This window comes from Pelodiscus sinensis, chromosome 22 (genome assembly GCF_052426305.1).
Source record: "Pelodiscus sinensis isolate ZL-2025 chromosome 22, ASM5242630v1, whole genome shotgun sequence".
Classification (NCBI taxonomy): Eukaryota; Metazoa; Chordata; order Testudines; family Trionychidae; genus Pelodiscus; species Pelodiscus sinensis.
The window spans coordinates 23,995,167-24,015,195 of NC_143073.1; the positions used below are offsets into that span (position 1 = coordinate 23,995,167).

A 20,029-nucleotide genomic window follows, 5' to 3' on the forward strand; every position below is an offset into this window, starting at 1 on the left:
CGTCTGTCTCGCCCCCAACTGACAGAACTTAGTGAGAACGGCCCCGTCAGCCAAAACTCCCAGCACATCAGTTCTCCCCGTCCCAGCGTCCCGCCCCCGGCCCAGAGCAGTTGGTTCCCCAGACCCTGCAGCACGGGCAGCCAGTTGGGCCTGCCTTTCCTGGCCGGGAGCGAGGCCGGCAGTGTGTGTGTGAAACCGCCGGTCAGCGCCAGACTGGTCGCTTGCTTGGAAATCAGCACTGTTCTGTTACGCTCTTCGTTAGCATTTCACCAGCCAGGGGAGTTCAGTTCCAGGCTGCACACACGTGTAGAAGTTGGTCCTATCTTGAGACCAGGAGACAGTGAGACGGGTGTGAGGAACCACCCCGAGCATGAACTTTAGACACCAAACACTCTTGTACAAACCTTGAGAGCTCTAATTGGTGTGTATGAGAATGTCATGAGGTCAGAAGAAGACACGGTCCCTTTCACTTGTACCAGGTGGAGGTGAGGGGGAGCTGGTGGTTGAGAAGGAGGCTCCCAAAATTCCCCTGAGCCAGGAAATTGTTCCCTCATGCGATGCAGAGGGTCAGATCCTCGCCCAGGCTCCTGTAGCCAAGGGGTTAAACCGAGGCCTGGTCCACACTAGACCAAGGAGTCGGCCTCAGTTCCACCATCCAGCTGTACAAGGCGCGTAGCTGGAGTCGGCTGCCTTAAGCTGAGCCCCTGCAGCATCGACACTGCTGGAGGCTGACGGGGGCAGGTGTGTCCTGCGGCGTGTTGGGCGCTGGCGGGGGCTGCCCTCAGTGTTCCATAGGGGGGTCTGCACTGGACTTCGGAGGGTCGATATTCTCTGTAGTGCAGACGAGCCCTTAGTGCCCAGCAGCTGCCTGTTTACGGCCCTGCCAGGCGCCTCCCAGGCCTCCTGCAAAGCGGTGAGGGAGCAGCCCTGGCCAGGCAGGAGCCAGGGCACTTTTGCCTTCCAGCCTCCTGCTCGTCTCTGACTCTGGAGCCAGCAGCTCTGTGGCTTGGAGCTCTGACTGGCTCTGGGGGGACTCGGTGCCCCGGGCTGGCGGGATGGGCCCAGGCGTGAAGAGCTCGCTGACACTTCAAAGCTCATCCCAGTACAAGGTGTCACCTCCCCTGCCTTTCATGGCCTTCTCCAGCACTGGAGACTGGTCACTCTGTTCACTGCAGTCTCCTCTCCTCCCATCCCCCGCCCCCTCCATGCTGACACCCCATGTCAGTTAGTAACATGAATGCTGTGTTCCCCTCTGTGGCCAGGACCCAAGGGGCTCACGCAGGGATTGCTGAGTCAGGTCGAACCGCAAAGCACGGGGCAGCCAGTCCCCCAACGGGGGTTGTTCTGACATTTCTCTGCATCAAGGCAGACTCAAAACAGTTTCTGCAATTCCCTCCCGGTGAGCTGGGAGCCAAAGGGCCGTCCCATGCAGCAGCCCAGCACTGAGCCTACAGCAAAGGCCCCCACGGTGAGGGTGAGTGAAAACCTGGCTCATCCTATAAACAGCTCCACCATGGCCAGAGCATCAGGCACTTCCCCCCAGACACAGAGGCTGTGTCTACACTGCTTTTTTCCAGCAAAGCCCCGAGCTGGAAAAAAGCGGCAGCCATGTTCATGCAAATGGAGCGGGGAAAATGTAAATCCCCGCTGCATTTTCAATTCCGACTTCTCTCATCTGCATCCCTTTTCCGGAAAAGGGGTGCAGTGTAGACACAGCCAGTCTGTTTCAGATCCTACCCAGTAACCCAACATCTATTGAGAAAGGAGAGACTCTTGGTTCAAAGCTCATTGACCATCCAGACGTGTCTGAGCTCGTAGGTCAGATACACAGCGGCGATGGGGAGGTTGGAGGCACCAATGATTCTGTCAGAATTCGCCTGTAGGATCAGTCCAGTGTCCAACATCAGGGAGATGCAGCCGGGACGGAGACGTCAGCCTTTTGGCTCAAATACCCCCGATAAAGCTTAAGCAGGTCTCAGATTAAAAGATCAGGCCCCAGGAGCCCTTTACACAGTTCCTGGGTAGCCTCGTGGCAGCAGGCCGTCCTGGGGTGAACAACCCTAGCCTGGAAGTTGGCCTCCTGTTCCCTAAGTAGCAGGGGTACCTGGCTCCTTGGTTTAATATAAAACAATCTCAGCGGAGGAATTGGGTTGTGCCCACAAAAGTTCATGATACCACCTGTCTATTGTTGGTTGGTCTCTGATGTGCTTCAGGACCATTCCTTGTGATTTACGATTTTTTGTTATAACAGACTAACTCAGCTACCCCTGTGAGACCTATAAAGCAATTGCCCATCTTCCACCATTTCCAGGAAGTAGCTGCAGACTTCAGAGGGGATTCCCAGGTCACTGAGATGTGGGCAGGGGCTTTAGGTGCAGGGAGAACTGTGTAACCAAACTCTCCTGGCGAGAGAGACATGAGCACGTCCGATTGGTGGTACCCCAGGTCTTTCAGGTTACATCTACACTGCCAGTTTTTGCTGCAGCAAATATGCTAATGAGGGACTCATATGCATGAGTCACATGCATGGATCTCATTTGCATATTTTCTGCTGATCCGTTTTTGCGCTAGGGGTTTTTGTGCAAAAACAAGCAGTGTGAACGCGGGATGGGCGGTGCGCAAAATCCCCTTCTTTGCACAAGACTGGTATACCTCCTTTTTGAGGCATAAGGATCTTGCTCAAAAAGGGGGTTTTGTGCAAAAAGAAAACATTCACGGTACTTGCTTTTGCGCAAAAACTCCTAGCACTAAAATGGATCGTCAGAAAATATGCAAATGAGATTGTGACTAATGCAAGTTAGTCCCTGTGATGGGGCCCTGGGCTCCGAGCGGGTGGCGTGCCCGGCACCCCACACTTCACAGCTACTGGGGGAAGCGCTCAGCGGCGAGCGCGCTGTGCGGGAGACGCTGAGCCCAGAGGTGGCTGAGCTCACAGCTCCCCGTGCTTCCCACCGGTGATCTTGCCCGGCATGCTCCATGGCTGGCGGGCACTGGGAGGAGGCTGGCGGGCACTGGGAGGAGGCTGGCGGGGAGAGGACATCAGCTGATGTCATGGGTGAGCACTGGGGGCGGGGCCAGGGGGAGGGGCCGAGCGTGGCCGCGTTGCCCCAGCCCACCGGGCAAGGGAGGTGAGCGCCAGAGGGCCACAATGTAGGGAAGGGGGCTGAGGAGGACTCCTGGTGGGGGAGCCACTGAGGACCCCGCACGGATCAGTGCCAGACCGACAACCACAGAGGGAAGGAGGAAGTGACCTATGACGGGGAAGGGAGGTGGAGCCAGGCCTGTGTTGGCTGTTTGTAGGGAAGGTCCCTAACTCCCATTCACACATGGCTCTCCTTTGCCTTTACAGGCTGAATTGGGGCCATGTAGCTCCAAGGCACTTAACCCTTTCCAGCCCGTGTCACCCCCTCTGGGCTCTGCCCATCTGTCCAGCGGGGGTAGGGTCTGGCTGGGGCTGCCCCAGTGAGTGTGGAAGGTGGGTTTGATTTGCCCCCTGCCCCCAGCAGAGGCCCCATGACCCTTCCCCCAGTGACCCACTGCTGCAGGGTGGGAGACAGACGGGAACTTCCCGCCCATCTCTCTCCCTGCGGGGACACGCGGGGTGTCTGGGCTGGGGGCGTGACTGGCAGGAAGGTCCCAGCTCTCCTGCCTTGGCCGGGTCACTTCCCGCTTGCAGGACAAGTCAGTGCTTGGCCAAGCGTAACGTGACCCCTCAGCCTGACCCGGCGTTCTCTGGGGCCCAAAGTGGGGCCCAGTCCGGTCTGTGGGAACCCACCGGCAGCCCGACCTGTGGAGCAGGGGTGGCCATTGTATCGCCATGGAAACTGACCGGCCCCTCCTGTGGAGAGGCAGCTGCCAGGTTAGAATCAGCCCCAGCCCCTGTCTGCCGGGCTGGGCGCTCTCTGCCCCATGCAGACTGCACAGCAGGGGGCTGATGCCGGGTTCTTTGCATTTCCCATTTCCACAGCTGACCAGGCGAGGTTGGAGCAGCTGGAGCAGCAGCGCAAGGCAGAGGAGGAGAGGAGGCAGCAGCTGGAGCAGCAGAGGAGAGACCTAGAACGCAGCCACCAGGAGAACATTCGCCAGATGGAAATTGAAAAGCTGAGGCAGAAGATGGAGGCAGCTCTGCAGAGCAAGCTGAGGGAACAGGAGAAGCTGCTGGAACAGGGCTTCAAAGAGAAAGCCGAGATGATCAAAGAGGAGATGAAGCAGCTGCAGAAGAAGACAAAGCAGTGGGAGAAGCTGCAGCAAGAATTCCTAGAGAGAGACAAGCTGTTAAAAGGGATGGAGCAGCTGCAGAAGGAGGCAAAGGAGCGGGAGGAGAAGAAGCAACAGGAATTTCTAGAGAGAGACAAGCTGCTGAAAGAGGAGATGGAACAGCTGAAGAAGGAGGCAGAGGAGCAGGAGGAGAAGAAGCAGCAGGAATTCCTAGAGAGAGACAAGCTGCTGAAAGAGCAGATGGAGCAGCTGAAGAAGGAGGCAGAGGAGCAGGAAGAGAAGCTGCAGCAGGAATTCCTGAAGAGAGACAAGCTGATGAAAGAGCAGATGGACAGATGGCAGAAGGAGGCAAAGGAGCGGGAGGAGAAGCTGCAGCAGGAATTGCTAGAGAGAGCCAAGCTGCTGAAAGAGGAGATGGAGCAGCTGCAGATGGAGGCAAAGGAGCAGGAGGAGAAGCTGCAGCAGGAATTGGTGAGTTCCTGAGGGTTGGAGTACGCTGACCACACACCCTGATTTTTCCGGGACTATCCTGAATTTACTGACTTTGTTCCGGTGCCCCATCAAGCAGTGAAATGTCCGGGAAGGCCCCGCCGGACATTCCACTATTGATGGGGACTTGGAATTGCAGGAAAAAGCGACTGAGTCCATTGCTCAGCGCAGCAGCAACAGCGTCCTCCCTCCCCCCGGCAGAGCGTGTAGGCAGCTCCCATTGGAGCTTTGCCGGCTGGGGTGGGCTTCTGGAGGCGCGTGGCTCTGGCCGCTCCACCACACACTGCCCCATCACCGTGCACCGCATGGACCCCTCCTGACTCCGCGGCACTGCCCCATCACGTGGGGTCCTGGTCCCTCAGACTCCTCCTCCTCCACATGGTCAGGCAGCAGCTTGTTACAGTGGCTGCTGCTGGGAGGGGGAGGGGTGGCCAGGTCTGAGTCAAAAGGCGCCGAGTAGCTGTTCCTGGACCTAAGCATTTTTAAACCTCTGCCTGAGCCCCGGCAGGGGCGGTGCCGGACCCAGGTGGGGGGCTGCCACCCACCTCAGGGTGCTCTCAGGCTCGGTGCGCCCTCAGTGCTGCTGCTTCCTCTCCCCGTGCCCCTCCCCACCCCGATGGGGGAACAGCAGCAAACCTGGTCTGGTGGAGAAGGTCGGGTTTCTTCACCCCCCCCCACATACCCTCCCAGCGGGAAGCCCAACCTGGTGCTGCAGCCGGTGGCTGCACCGGGATCCCTGCTGTGTAGGGAGGGGTCTGAGCACCTGCCCCTGCTGGGGATATGACAGTGTGCTGCCTGGAGGCTTTCCCTGCTGCACGGGGGTGCCAGGTAAATGTCCCCCTCGTGCCCAGACCCCGCACCCAAATTCCCCCACTCACTCCCCTCCCCCCATCTGAACCCCACATTCCCAGCTTGCTCTGACACCCTCCCTTCCTCCTGCCCTGAACTCCCTGCCCCAGCCTTGTCTCTGCACCCCACCTCAGCCCGGATCCTGCACTCTATCCCTATCGCGCACATTGGCAGCTCTGTCCCACACACTGAACCCCTTTTTGCTTCTCTCCACACCACAGCCTAAGTGGATCCATAAAAGCCACTAACTCTGGACCCCCAGAAAAGTGAATCTGGCCTATGGGAAGCCCTGAACTATGTGATAAGCAAAAGCTTATTGGCTAGTTGATTAGAGTATCGAATACCTACTTTTCCCGCACCCCCTTGCTGCTGCTATGAGAGGCAGCAAGGAGGGGAAAATAAATAGTCGGTGCTGGGAAGAGCCAGTTTAAAAGCCGGTTCCCCCCTCTGTACTGTCTCCCCCTCCTGCCTGCTCCCACTCTCTCTCAGAAGCAGCATGGGGTGGGGTGGGGATAGAGGAGGCTGCTAGGAAGCAGTGTCTGTCCACAGCCGGCCAGGGGTCGCTGTGGGCAGACGATCCCCCTGTGGACAGGATCTTCCTGCTCAAGGCAGAGCTACATTTAAAACACTGCAACTACTCTGTAGCTTTCTCCTTTAGTTAATCCCCCCAGCTCAGTGCTGCCTGAGCCAGGGCTGGGTCTCTCAGGGGTGGGTTTGGGCCTCGGTTTCCCATTCCGCCAGCCAATTGGAACTGGGCAGGTCAGATGAGGGCCTGTCCCACGTGCACTGGGAGGTGGGTCGGGGGTGGGGGAATTGTGTGTTTATCCAGCTTCTGCCCGTGTTGGCTCCTGAGGCCTGTGGGGAGAAGCCGTTAGGAGGTGAGTGGTGAATGGGGGGAGGAATCCCCCTCCCTTCCCGTCTGTCTAATCAGTGTCACCCGGTGCCCCTCACTGCCGCGTCTGGGCCCCCCCACGGAGAATCAGCAGGGTGGGGCCGTTTGCTTGGGCTCTGTAGGGACCAGACATGGGCTGGTCACTGACCCCCAGTGGGCAGAGACAGGAGCTGCCTTCCTGCCAGGCTGGGGGGCCCTGCCAGCTGGGCTGCTCGTGTGGGTGAGTATGCGTGTGTCTAAACTACATAGCTCCATAGATGGAGCCATGTAGATTAGGCTGATCGGCAAAGGGAAATTAAGCTGCGATTTAAATAATCGCCGCTTCATTTAAATTTACATGGCTGCTGTGCTGAGCCGACAAACAGCTGATCAGCTGTTTGTCGACTCAGCTTCCTAGTCTGGACGCTCCCGCGCCGACCTGAAACCCCATTATTGACCTCCCCGTTATGCCTCGTAGGATGAGGTTTACCGGGGAGGTCGATAAAGGGCTTTCATGTCGGCAGGGGAGCGTCCAGACTAGGAAGCTGAGTCGACAAACAGCTGATCAGCTGTTTGTCGGCTCAGCGCGGCAGCCATGTAAATTTAAATTAAACTGCGATTATTTAAATCGCGGCTTCATTTCCCTTTGCTGAACAAACAAATCTACATGGCTCCGTCGACGGACCCATGTAGTTTAGACGTACCCTCTGTGACAGGCCGGCGGGGGCTGACATGTGACAGGCTGAGAGCTGGTTTCCTTATCCGCATCCACAGCCCAGCTCCAGTTCCCTCACCCCGGCGAGGGCCACGCCCATCGTCAGCCCCCGTCCTGCTTCTCCACATGGCCACAGCCCTGTGAACGTTCACCCAGGTCTCTGCTGTTCTAGCAGCACAGATGCACCTTCTCTGCCAACCTGTGCTCCTGGCCTGCCAGACGGGCTGCTCCTCACCTGCGCCTGCTCTCCTCTCCCCCTCCCCCCTGCCACTCGCTTTCCAGGCCCCTCCCACCTCTCCGGGACTGCACCAGCACCGAGAAACCAGAGCACGTCCCGAACTGAATGGCCACATTCCCCAGGACATGTCACCACCATGTGCTACATGGTGAGCTGGCACCACTTCCCCGCTACAACCGTCCACTGGGGTCTCCTGCTGGGACACGTGACAGACTGCACGTCAGTCATCATACACCCAGACACACACAGATTCACACAGACATACACATGCACACATACGTATACAGCCATGCACACACATACGCACACACCCCTTTACATGTGCTTCCTCCAGCTGTGACTCCTCCCTGCCTCCAGAGTGCATGCGACCCCCCGGATTGTGGTTCCCTGACGGGTGTAATGTCCGTCACTCGGAGAACCGACCCACCAAGGCACCAGCCACTGGTCCCTTTGCGCCTCCCCTGCTGTAGGCCACACTCCACACATCCCCCTTGGGGTGGAGCACTCACCGGGACCGTCAGACGTTTTTTCTCCACATCTGAGCCAGACACGCCCAGCTGCTCTCTGCACCAGGGAGGGTGTTTTACATGGGACCCAGGCCCCTCCTGCTCAGAGTCCCCCCATCTCCGTCACTGCCCAGCCATGCTCCCGGGCACCAAAGCCCTGGCAGGTGAGCTCTGCTGGAGGCTCTGAGCCACAAATGGGAATTTCCTGCTATGTTCTCAGGCCCCGCTTCACATGTGGGGCACATCATAGGGGGTCTCTTGGCCACCGGAGATACCCCTGCTGTCCTGCCCCTGCAGTGAGTGGGGGAGGGTTGCAAGGTGGTGCCCTTCCCCCTCCCTGGATGCTCTGTCTCCGCTTTGCCTTTTCCCCCATCCTTCCCTGCAAGTTTTCTGCAGGTTCGGCCAGGACCCAGCAGTGGCAGCCCTCGGGGCCCCACCTGGGCCTGGCCAGTGTTGTTCAGGGCAGAGCGCCAGCACAGGCGGGCCTGGATGAGCTGGAGAAGCATTTGCAGCCCCCCCCCTTGGTGTGCTCTGCGGTTTGATCAGTGACCTCTCTGCACCCCCCTCCGGCATTCACAGAGATTCACAGCCCTGGCCCAGACCAGGTCCCCGTGGATCCCCCCGGAGCTCCCCTTCCACGCTGGCCGTTTCCATGCGGAGTCCCTCCGTGGCTGTGACTGGTTGGCCAGTTACCTCCCCACCTCACGGCCGTTCTCCCGAGCCCACGAGTCTCCCGCTCACTGGCCAGTTGTTTAGTGAATCCCAGGACCATGGACCTCACTGCCCCTCCTCCCCCCACGCTGCCTCTTCTCATGGACTTCCAGAAATTGCACTGAGCCTGGTGCAGGGTGCACCTGCCTCCCTTGCACCATGGGCCTATTGCTCCCCTCCCCTGCTAACTCCCCTTCCAAGAGCCAGGGACACATTGAGGCTGGGGTAGGGAGGAAGGTTCCTGCCTCTCAGACAGTCTGGAGAGGAGCTGGGGACAAAGGACTTGACTCCTTCCAGTGAGAGTGGGACCAACGCCTGAGTGTGGGGGTGACAGGCAGGGCAGGGGCGGGGCTCAGCAGCCCTGGGTTCATTGTTGGCAGAGGCCTTGTGCTCCCAAGGCTCATGCTTCAAGACTTCATGCAGCCAGCAGCAGGGGTCAGGGCCTGCGCCCAGGCACTTCTATGAATCCCCTTCCCTCCGCACAGCGGGGTGGGCACAGCTGCACAGGGAGCACTGGACAGAGAGGGCCAGGTCTTATGCGCACCCAGCACCCCTCTGCACAGGCCTTGGCCACCTGGGTCTTCCCACCTGCTTGTTGCGAGAACCACAGGTCCAATGATGCATAGCCAAGGGGGGAAGGACAGAACCAGGTGGACCGTTTTAGTAAATAAAGGATATTTATTTGTGACACTGATGATTTTATAGTATTTATTCTAAAATGTATAATTGACCATGTCAGTAATGAATTTACTATATATATATTATATTTATGCTACGATTTTACACTAGTTGAACGTATCAGAAATATAAGGATATCAATCTATACTAATTAATAACAATGATAACTACAAGCTCTATGTATTACCAAAAAAATCCTATGACACTAAGCTATACAACAAGAAAAATTAAATCCTACATACCAACTTACACAGCACACGGAACATTTCAAAGATATCGGTTCAGTTGCGAAGGCCTTGGTTACGCCCGAGAGTCGGGGGAGGTGGCTGGTCGGTTGATCAGGCCGGCAGTGCTTTGAAGTATACGGGAAGGCACACGCACAGTGGTGCATGTGTTGCAAAGACCTCCTCGAGCCAACTGTGCGATGGGTATTTATCCCCAAGCCTGCACAACGCTTTCCCGTGCTTGCATATTACCATATACAGCCCAAGTGGGGGTCTGTGTTCCAGGGGCTGGGCCAAAACTGTACAGGTTTCATGACCAGGTAAGCCCGGCTGAGGTGATGGGTGGGAGAGTCTGAGGCTATTTTCCCCTTTTCACACCTTCACTTTTCTCAAGGCAATGGTATGTAGGAAGGGTGCGGCCGGTTTCTCCCAAGGAGTACTGCTGCCTGCTATAGCAAGAGCAGCCTGGCCAAACTTTTTACTGGGGGTGCAGCTTTTTTTTTCTGACACTGCTCAGGGTTGCTAAAGGTGGATCAGGCAGGAAGTTTCCCATCGGATGGATTCACAGGGACCTTGGGGGAGAGTCGCCTTCCTGTGCCGGGTGGGGGTGAGTCACTTGCCAGGGTTCCCCGGGTGGTGTTACTTTGGGGGCTGGGCTGTGTGCAGTGCCGGGTGCTGGATCGTTGCTCAGCAGTGCTCAGTTGCCTTTCTTTGCATAATTCCACAGAGCCAAAAGAGAGCGGAAGAGGAGTATGAGGAGCGCCAGCGGGAGAGAGAAGAAAAGGAAAGGCAGCGCCAGTGGGAGGAGCGCCAATGGGAGAGAGAAGAAAAGGAGCGGCAGCGCCAGGAAAAAAGAGAAGAAAAGGAGCGGCAGCGCCAGGAAAAGAGAGAAGAGAAGGAGAGGCAGCGTCAGCAGGAGGAGCGCCAGCAAGAGAGAGAAGAACAGGAGAGACAGCGCCAGTATGAGGAGTGCCAACGGGAGAGAGAACTAAAGGAGAGGCAGCTCCAGTGGGACGAAAATGAGAAGCAAAGGAAACATGAGCTCGAGATGCAGAGGCTGAAGGTAGGGAAGCCGCCCCAGGTACCTGTCCCGGTGGGTGGCATCGGTACCAAACCACTGGCTCACTTGAGGGAGGAAAGTGCTGGTAACACCACCTGCAGCCCACCCTCCAGAGTTATCATGTGACCGAATCTCCAGGGGTGGGAGGTCCCATGGCCAGTCCCACGACAGCATCGTCCCCTGCTCCGACCAACACGCACGGAGTCACCCAGAGCACAGGCACCGGGAGAGCCACCGTCCCCAGCGGGCAGCGGGAGGGGCGATATGGAGAGACAGTCGCTGCAGGGAGGGATTCTGGGACGGCTGAGCTGACCATTAAGCCTCACAACATGAAACCCCGTAATGAAAAGGAAACGTGGGTTAATGTTCCTGGGGCAAAAACCTTCACACACCTACAGCCAAATTGCTAAACACCCCGGGAACCCTGCCTCCCCAGGCTCTGAGAGTTCTTTGACAGGGTCGGCGCTGAAGTGGACAAAGGGGGATCCAGTGGCTACAGTGTACTTAGCTTCTCACAAAGCCTTTGACAAGGTCCCTCACCAAAGGCTCTTAGGTAAAGTGAGCTGCTGTGGGGTAAGAGGGAAGATCCTTTCATGGGCTGGTAACTGGTTAAAAGACAGGAACCCAAAGGAAGGAATAAACCAGGGCGGGGCAAAATATGTCCTGGGGCGGGGGCTGGATCTGGTCTGTGGAACCCCCTGCCGGGACCCTCAGGCACTTGCAGATGATGCAGTTTAAAACCCAGAGTCTCTGTGTGTCTCTGCTCTGCAGGAAGCGGGGGGGGGGGGGGGTGTGATGGGGGGAACCCTTCATGCAATCTCCCTGCCCCCAGCCCAATGCTCAGCTCCTATTGGCCAGAAACAACCAGCCAATAAGAACTGACCTCAGCCAATCTCTCAGCTACTATTGACTGGAAACAGCCAGCAAACTGGAGCTGAGAGATTGGCCTGAGAGGCGGGGGCAGCCGGAGCTGAGAGCCAGGTGGAGGGAGCAGCCAGGGTAGCCAGATGGTTCCAACGATACTGGACACCCATGACATGACATCACAATCTACGTGACATCGTATTTAGAAAATCCCTGACAGTTCTATTTGCTCAATTTGTTTCCCGAACAGAAAGCTCAAATACTGGACCGTCGGGTTCAAAACCGGACACCTGGCAGCCCTAGGAGCAGCCTGTATTTTCAAGTAGGCTAGTGCTGCCAGGCTGGAGACACTTAGATAAACTCCTCCCAGCCAGCGCCTGCCTCTGGCACCCCAACCCCTGCTGCACCCAACTCCCTCCCCCTGGTCACCATCCAAACCTCTGCACCCTCTGCCCCAGGTGACAACTCCCTCCCAGACCCTGTACACCCCTCCCCCAGGCCAGAAACCTCTCCTGTACTCACACCCCCTCCCTGATCCTGCACCCCAATCCCTGATCCAAGTCACAACCCCCTCCTCCACCCAAACACCCTCTGAGACCCCACACCCTCTCCTGCACCCCAGTCCCTTACCCCATGCACCCTTCTGCACCCAACCTCCACCCTAGACCCTGCACCAGCCCCACCCTCCACAGAACAGTGCAGCCCTTCGCTATTTGCCAAAATCTTGGAGTGGCCCCCCCCAACAAAAATTATTGCCCACTCCTGGAATAAATGGGCAGTGTTCGGAGTGGAGAGAGGTAACTAGTGGTGTCTTCATGGGTTTGTACTAGGACCAGTCCTATTTAACATAGGCTGGAACAGACCTCAGGAGATCAAGTCCAACCTCCTGCCCTAAGTAGGACCAACCCCAATTCAGTCATCCCAGCCAGGGCTTTGTCAAGCTGAGACTTAAACACCCCTAGGGATGGAGATTCCACCCCCTCCCTAGGGAACCCAGCCCAGGGCTTCCCCACCCGCTTAGGGAAATCATTTGTCCTAATCTCCAACCTAGACCTCCCCCACTGTAACTTGAGCCCATTTCTCCTTGTTCTGCCACCTGCCCCCACTGAGACCAGCCTCTCTCCAGTCTCCTTGGAACCCCCCTGCAGGGAGTTGCAGGCTGCTCTCAAATCCCCCCTCGCTCTTCTTTTCTGCAGACTGAACAAACCCAAACCTCTCAGCCTTTCCTCATAGGTCATCGTTTTGGTCACCCTCCGCTGGACCCTCTCCAGTGTGTCCACATCCTTTCTGTACTTGGACGGGCAGAGGGAGGGTGGGGGAGGGCGGGCAGAACAGGACACTATTCCAGATATAACCTCCCCAGCGCTGAATAAAGGGGAATAATCACTTCCCTAGATCTGCTGGAAATGCCCCCACAAATGGACCCTAATATGCATAAATGCTCTGGATAAGTGGGGTAAAAAAATTAGCTATTCATTAGACAATCTCTCTATTAAGCGGCCACCGTTCTTGTCTGTCTGTCATGGGATTTCCAACTTGTTGCTCCTGTACATGCACCAACAGGGCTACCCCTGCCAGCTCCTTCAGGCTGCCTTTGCCGCCTGGCTCCGTGCCGTGTTGCGTGGCTTCCGGCCCCCTGCCCCTCCCCCGGCAGGCTGCCCCCTCTGCCAGCCTGACTGCAGGAGCCGTTGCAGGTGAGCCTTGGCTCATGGAGGAGGGGAGCTGGCTGTGCGGCACTGCAGCTGAGAGCACGCCGCAAGCAGACCTCTGTCCTGACAAAGGCAACACACTAGATTTACAACCAAAAAGACAAATACAGGCAGCCCCCGGGTTACGTACAAGATAGGGACTGTAGGTTTGTTCTTAAGTTGAATTTGTATGTAAGTCGGAACTGGTACATATTGTAGGGGAAACTCTAGCCAAACATTTCTCCAGAGCTCAGTTTTATTCTCCCACACCTCACTTCCCTCAGTCCTTTATTCTCAAGCTGAGGTGTCTGCTGAGAAAAGCCGCTTCGCGTCTCCCTGGTCTGCTTGGGGGGGGGGGGGAAGGAAGGGCGCTAGCTTCGCGTCTCCCTGGTCTACTGGGGGAAGCAGCTAGTGCGGGGTTGCCTCACCCCGTTTGTAAGTAGGGATCCGATGTAAGTCGGATCCATGTAACCCGGGGACTGCCTGTATAAAATATATATACAAATTTTTTTAAAAAAACAATCTTTCTAAAAGGGCACCAAAAGAGTAAAAATAAAGTTTTCAGCTACCAATGTAGGAGACAGACTGGATGGCTAACAGTTAACAACTACCTTGAATTGTACTTAGCCATCCAATCTGTCTCCTACATTGGTAGCTGAAAACTTTATTTTTACTCTTTTGGTGCCCTTTTAGAAAGCTTGTCTTTTTTAAAAAAATCTTTTTTTATTTATATAAAATATTTTACCCCGCCTCTCTATTTAAAATGAGGTGGCTAAATTGCAGATGAAACAAAACTACACAGGGAGATAAGCCCAAAGCAAAGGAGTCTCTCACAATTTGGTGAGTGGGAAACAAAATGGCCGATCGCGCCTTCCACCTGGGGCGCCAGCTGCCGCAGCCAGCCTCAGGCCACACCTGCCTATGGAAAATATAATTCCAACTATACGTATAAAATGAAGGGGTTTTCTTGAGTGGGCAGTTAATTGAGAAATCTCAGAGCCCTGGTGGATAGTTCTCTACAATGTTCACTCAGCGTGCAGCAGCTGTCAGAAAAGCAAACACCATTTGGGAATCATTAGGACAGGGATGGAGAATAAGACCAAGAATATCATACCACCCCTATATAAATCCACATCTTGGATACTGTGTGCAGATTTGTGGCCCCATTTCAAAATGTACATGGGACTTGGGAAAAGAGAATAAAAATGATCGGGGTATGGAAGCGCTTCTGTACGAAGAAAGATTACTAAGACCAGGGCTTCTCAGCTTGAAAAGAGATGACTAAAGGGGGTTATGAAATCATGAGTGGTGTGGAGAAAGTGAATAAGGGAGTTTTTACTCCTAACATATGAACCAGGAGTCACCAGATGAAATACTTCCTTTTCTTTGTTTTAAAAAAGCCACCTGCGGGTTTAAAACATTCTTTTTTTTTTTACACAATGTTCAGTCAACCCGTGGAACTCCTTGCCAGAGGATATTGTGAAGGCCAAAACTATAACAGGGTTCAAAAAGAACTAGGTAACTTCCTGGAGGTTAGGTCCATCAATGGCTATTAGCCATGATGGGTAGGAACAATGTCCCTGGCTGCTGTGTGTCAGACGCTGGAAATGAGTAACAGGGGAGATATCACGTGACAATTCCCTGTTCTGTTCAATCCCTCTGGGGCACCTGGCACTGGCCGCCGTGGGCAGACAGGACACTGGTCTGGGTGGACCGTGTGTCTGACCCAGTGCGGCTGTTCCTATGACCTTGCAGGAGAACCCGGAGGTGCTGGGCCCTGGCTCCCAGCCTGAGGCACCGACCCTCCTAGCCCGATAAGCAGAGCCCATGCTCAGGGGTCTCAGTGGGTCTGTCGGGTGAGATCCGGGACCCTCAGTGTCTCAGCCCGTGAGAGGTCCCAGCGGGCCGGAGACCCTGACACAGCGCGGTGCCCTGAGCCCTGGGCACAGTGTGGAAACGGGCTGGGTGTGGCACTATCCAGTGCAGGAATGGTGGGTGCTCCGAGCCTCACTCAGCGCGAGGGGCAGGCCAGGGGCTTTCCTACAGCCAGTGGCCACATGGGGTGACACGGCCTCTGGGCCACGTCCAACCCTTGGCTGTGCAGCGCGGCCTGGGTCTGACGTGCCGAGCATCCCTCCCCCCTTCACCGCAGAGGGACTCGTGGCTTCTGGGAGATGGGACACGAGGCTTCTCCTGGCTGGGCTGAGACGTCCCCATGAGGGCGGCTTGTGTGATGGGGCCGGCGTTTCTCTGGGGGGACCGGGGGAGGGGTCCGTGGGTGTCTGAGCTGCGCCCACCCTGCGACGCAGCCTTCGCACTGGGCTCCTGCCCCCCCAGGCACCCCAGAGAGTTGCCTCCTTGCCGGAGAGACGCAGCGGGTGGGTCAGAGCCAGGTCTGGCCGCGGCGGCCATGTCGGGGGAGCCGAGGGGGCTGACAGCGTCTGCTTTCTTCTCCAGAATCAGAGATGGTGCACCGTGTCCTGAGCCAGGCTGGATCCCCGTGGAGGGGACAGAGGAAACGTTCCGACCAAGTGTCACAAGCCGCTGCTGGACTCTGGGGGTTGCTCTGTTCACTGATCACCCAGGTGCCCCCCACCCGCCCTGCCCCACAGAGGCCCTGGGGTGGGGGCTTTCCCTGCTGGGGGAGGGGGGTTCCGGGGAGATTAAAGCTTCCTGAGCACCGAGCCGTCGCCTCTGCAGTTTGTTCCCTGCTGCCCCTCGCGCCAACCCCGCCTGCGGCTCTGAGCGGCTGGGCCCCGCGCCGGCGTCTGGCCTGCTCTGTCCCCAGCTCCAGGGCGGGGGGGCCCCGGGCCGGCTCCTGACTCTGGGACCGGGGGAGTCTCCTCACTCTCCGGCCTGCGCCCGGCTCCTTGCTGAGGGGCTTTTCCATCCACACCCAGCGCCCAGCACAGGCCCCTTCCTCAGCCCTCGGGACACACGCGACCCCCCAGCTCAGGGTCTGTGCCCCACGGGCTGCTGGGCATCAGGGGGACGTCCCCAGGGCCATTCCCACCCAGTGCTGCCACGGGGGATGCAGGGCCCCGCAAGAGCTGGGAAGCAGGGGATTTCCATGGGGGGGTGCCCTCTGCAGCACCCCAGGGCACGGGGCCTGGGTGGGGGGGCACCCAAACATCATTTCCAGGAGGGGCCCATGGCTGGTGCAGGGTTTGGGGGCAACTGGCTCAGAGGCACCAGTGAGCCAGGGTGAGGCGCTCAAGCAGCCGCCCCTCATAGGCCCCCTCAGGCCTTGGACAGCCCCCCCCCAGTACTGCACCCAGGTGTGTGTGTGTGTGTGAAGCCTCCCCCAGACAGAGGAGTGGAATACGGTTGGGGGGTTCAGGAGTCAGGGCAGCGGTTGAATGCCAAAGGTGCAGGATAGTGGGGTGGGGGAGTCTGTAGGGGACAATGCAGGGCAAGGGTCCATGTAGGGAGGTCAGGAGGCCCCCCCGATCCACACCAGGACACCGCTCGCTCCCCCTCCCTTCCCGTCACTGACAGGGGATGCACAGGCAGGAGCCAGTATGGGGCCGTCCCTGCTCTGCCCCTGCCCTCTGGAGGAAGGGAGGCACTGACTGCTCCCCTTCCACTGCTGGACCATGCTGGGAGGGGGACTCAGGCAGCCTCCAGCACAAATCTCCAGGTGGGGGGCCAGTGCCCCCTCCTCAATTGGCGCCGGGGTGTGTGTGTGTGTGACGAGAACTCAGGCCAGTCCCGGCCCTGACCATGTGCAGCCAGCATGGTGAGTGAGGGCAGGGCAGCGTTGCAGGACTTAGTTCGGATTAACGTTAGACTGTCGCGTGTAGCCACGGGCAGTCAGATGGAACTAAGGGGGATTTAAAAATGGCGGCCGGACCGGAAGATGCAAATCAAGCCGGGGATATTTAAATCCTGGGATTCATTTGCAACTTCGAATGCCGACATTAGCCTCCCTAGTTCGAACCAGGAGGCTAGTGTAGACAGACCCTTCCAGACTCCAGCCCAGGAGCTTGGGCCCTACCTCTGCTAGGTGCTAAGAGCCAGGGGGGCAGCAGAGCCTGGTTCTGTGGCCCAACACAAGTTGTGATGCTGCCTGCAGCTGCCAAACCCTCTTTGGCCAGCCCGGGTGTGTTCTGAAATCTACAGTGTTGTATCTCAGGGCCTGGCTGCAGACAAGGGATCGTGAGATGTGTCCCGGGTGGAAGCTAGAGCCATGTGGGTACGAACAGCGGGCAGTAGGTTTCCAGTATAGGATGGCGTTTACCTGACCATCATTTAATGGCGCTGCAGTGTCCAGGGAGTGCATCTCTCTGTGGATTGGTCTGGGCTGAGGGTGGGATTGTTGAAATCCCGCTGGAATTCTTCAAGGATTTCCTTCTCATGGGTCCAGATGTTGAAGACACCAGCCTCTCCTCCACCCATGGAGACAAGAGTCTCCATGAGCAGTGGCAGCCCCTGGCTGGAGTGAAGGACACCCCCAGCCTCCCCCAGGGACACCTGGCATGTGTCACAGACCCACAGGGCCTGGCCTGGGGCACCACTGTCACCCGTCTGCTGCACGGGTGGGACCTACACGGGTGGGACTTCAAAATGGGGCCCCTGGGTGCCAGTGACCCCAGCACTCGGCAGTGGGTCCAGCTGAACCAGACCCTGCGAGAGTTTGCAGAGAAGCAGAGTGAGGGGGAGCACTAAGCTCACACTACCACACCAAGATACCACCATCCACTGGGATGTGAATTTCCGAGGTCTGTACGTTTTTCTTCCCTCCTCTCGATATGCCTCCTCCAGCCAGTTTCTACAGTTCATTTGTTGTATGCCAGCGTGTCTGGCTCTGATCCATTTGTTTCTGGCTGAATGGCCCCCTTCCATGGACCCAGGTTTGCTCTACTACCAATGTAGTAAGGAGGGTGGGTTTTCTAATTAGTCCCCACAGTTTTTGGTCCTTTTCTAAATGTCAGTGTCAAATGTCCCATGTTTGTGCATCTCTCCTTGTGGAGAGGGGCGAGGGGAAAAGGCATTTTGCTCAAGGGGGCTGCTTGGCCCATCAGGGCCGGGTTCTCTGACTTGAGGCGATTAAAAGTCATCGGTGCAGTTCTCAGCCGTTCCAGCCGCCAGCGCTCTCTGGTGTTACCAGCGCTGCTCTTCAGCAACCTGCTGCCCAGTTCCTCCTGCAGTTCTAAGGTTCGTAACTTCCCCTGGAAGCCAAAGAGACCCCACACAGAGCCTGCTCCAGCACAGCCTCCTTCTCCCGGGGACATTGGGAATGCAAGAGAGGATTCTACCCATCCCTGGGTGGCTGGCCAGTCCTGATGTTCCCCCAAGGGAAAAGATCCATGCTCCCCCTCGCCTCCTGCATTTCCCCATCAACTGCTTAATGAAATCTCTCTGGGTATGTCTACACTACAAAGTTAGTTCGAACTAAGAGACGTTAGTTCGAATTAACTTTAATAGGCGCTACACATGCAAACCGCTAGTTCGAACTTAATTCGAACTAGCGGAGCACTTAATTCGAACTAGGTAAACCTCATTCCACGAGGACTAACACCTAGTTCCAATTAACTAGTTCGAATTAAGGGCTGTGTAGCCACTTAATTCGAACTAGTAGGAGACTAGCCCTCCCCAGCTTGCCCTGGTGGCCACTCTGGGCACCACCAGAGAAACTCGTCTGCCCCCCTCCCGGCCCCGGCCCCCTTAAAGGGGCACAGGCTGGCTACGGTGCCCGTGCCAGGTGCAAGCCTGCCAGCACCCAGCCAGAAGACCCTGCACCTGGCACGGCACGAACCAGCCACCCGCTGCCACCCAGCCCTCCGCCTCTTCCTGGGACCAGGCTGGCGGCTCCCAAGAGCCTTCCCGGGGCCACAAGAGACGGGCACCCGCCTGGTCTAGTGCGGAGATCGTGGACCTCATCGAAGTTTGGGGGGAAGCCTCCAACGTCCGTGACCTCCACACTAGACACAGGAAAGCAGCTGTCTAGGGCAGGATAGCTGCCAGCCTGGCCACCCAGGAGCAGGTTTGCATGAAAATCAAGGTGGTCCAGTGAAACCCCGACCCTGAGCCCTGAGCTTAGAACATAAAAACATAAGAATGACCGTACTGGGTCAGACCAAAGGTCCATCTAACCCAGTAGCCTGTCTGCCGACAGCGGCCAACACTAGATACCCTGGAGGGGATGGACCGAAGACAATGACCAATCCATTTATCTCATGTCATCCATCTCCAGCCTTCCACAGAGGCCAGGGACACCATTTCTACCCCCTGGCTAATAGCACTCTATGGGCCCAACCTCCATGACTTTATCTAACTTTTCTTTAAACTCTGTTCTAGTTCTAGCCTTCACAGCCTCCTGCAGCAAGGAGTTCCACAGGTTGACTATTTGCTTTGTGAAGAAGAACTGTCTGTTATTACTTTGAAGCCTGCTACCCTTTCATTTCATTTGGTGTCCTCTAGTCCTTTTATTACGGGAACTAATGAAGAACTTTTCTTTATGCACCCTCTCCACACCACTCATGCTTTTAGAGACCTCTATCATATCCCCCCTCAATCTCCTCTTTTCTAAACTGAAAAGTCCCAGTCTCTTTAGCCTCTCTTCATATGGGACCTGTTCCAAACCCCTGATCATTTTAGTTACCCTCCCCTCTCCCACACTCTCTCTTCCCCTCTCCCACCTCCTTTTCCCAGTCTCCCCCAGTTTTGTTCAATAAAGAGAGTTTCTATTTTTGACCACACGTGTCCTTTATTTTGTACATCAGGAAGGGAGGCTAGGGAAGGATAAGTGGAAGGAGGTGAGGGAGGAATGGGGTACGAGCCCCCGATGGGGAGGACTGGGATGGCTTTGCGGGCTCCTCGGGGTGGAAGCTCTCCTGCAGCCCCCCAATTGACCCCCCCCCCCCCGGATGGCAGCCTGCGGCAAGTGCAGCCGGGCTGATGGCCAAGTACTGTGAT

General features: G+C 56.8%; 1 protein-coding gene across 1 annotated transcript in view; it reads left to right on the forward strand.

The window, feature by feature from the left end:
- Nucleotides 1-15,795, forward strand: part of LOC142819584 (guanylate-binding protein 3-like) — a 49,546-nt gene extending 33,751 nt beyond the window's left edge. The window contains exons 10-12 of the mRNA XM_089772586.1: nucleotides 3,968-4,689; nucleotides 10,227-10,562; nucleotides 15,569-15,795. Coding sequence (XP_089628712.1) covers nucleotides 3,968-4,689; nucleotides 10,227-10,562; nucleotides 15,569-15,595 — 1,085 coding nt within the window. The 3' untranslated portion in view covers nucleotides 15,596-15,795. The remainder of the gene's footprint in view (nucleotides 1-3,967; nucleotides 4,690-10,226; nucleotides 10,563-15,568) is intronic.
- The last annotated feature ends 4,234 nt before the right edge of the window (nucleotides 15,796-20,029 follow it).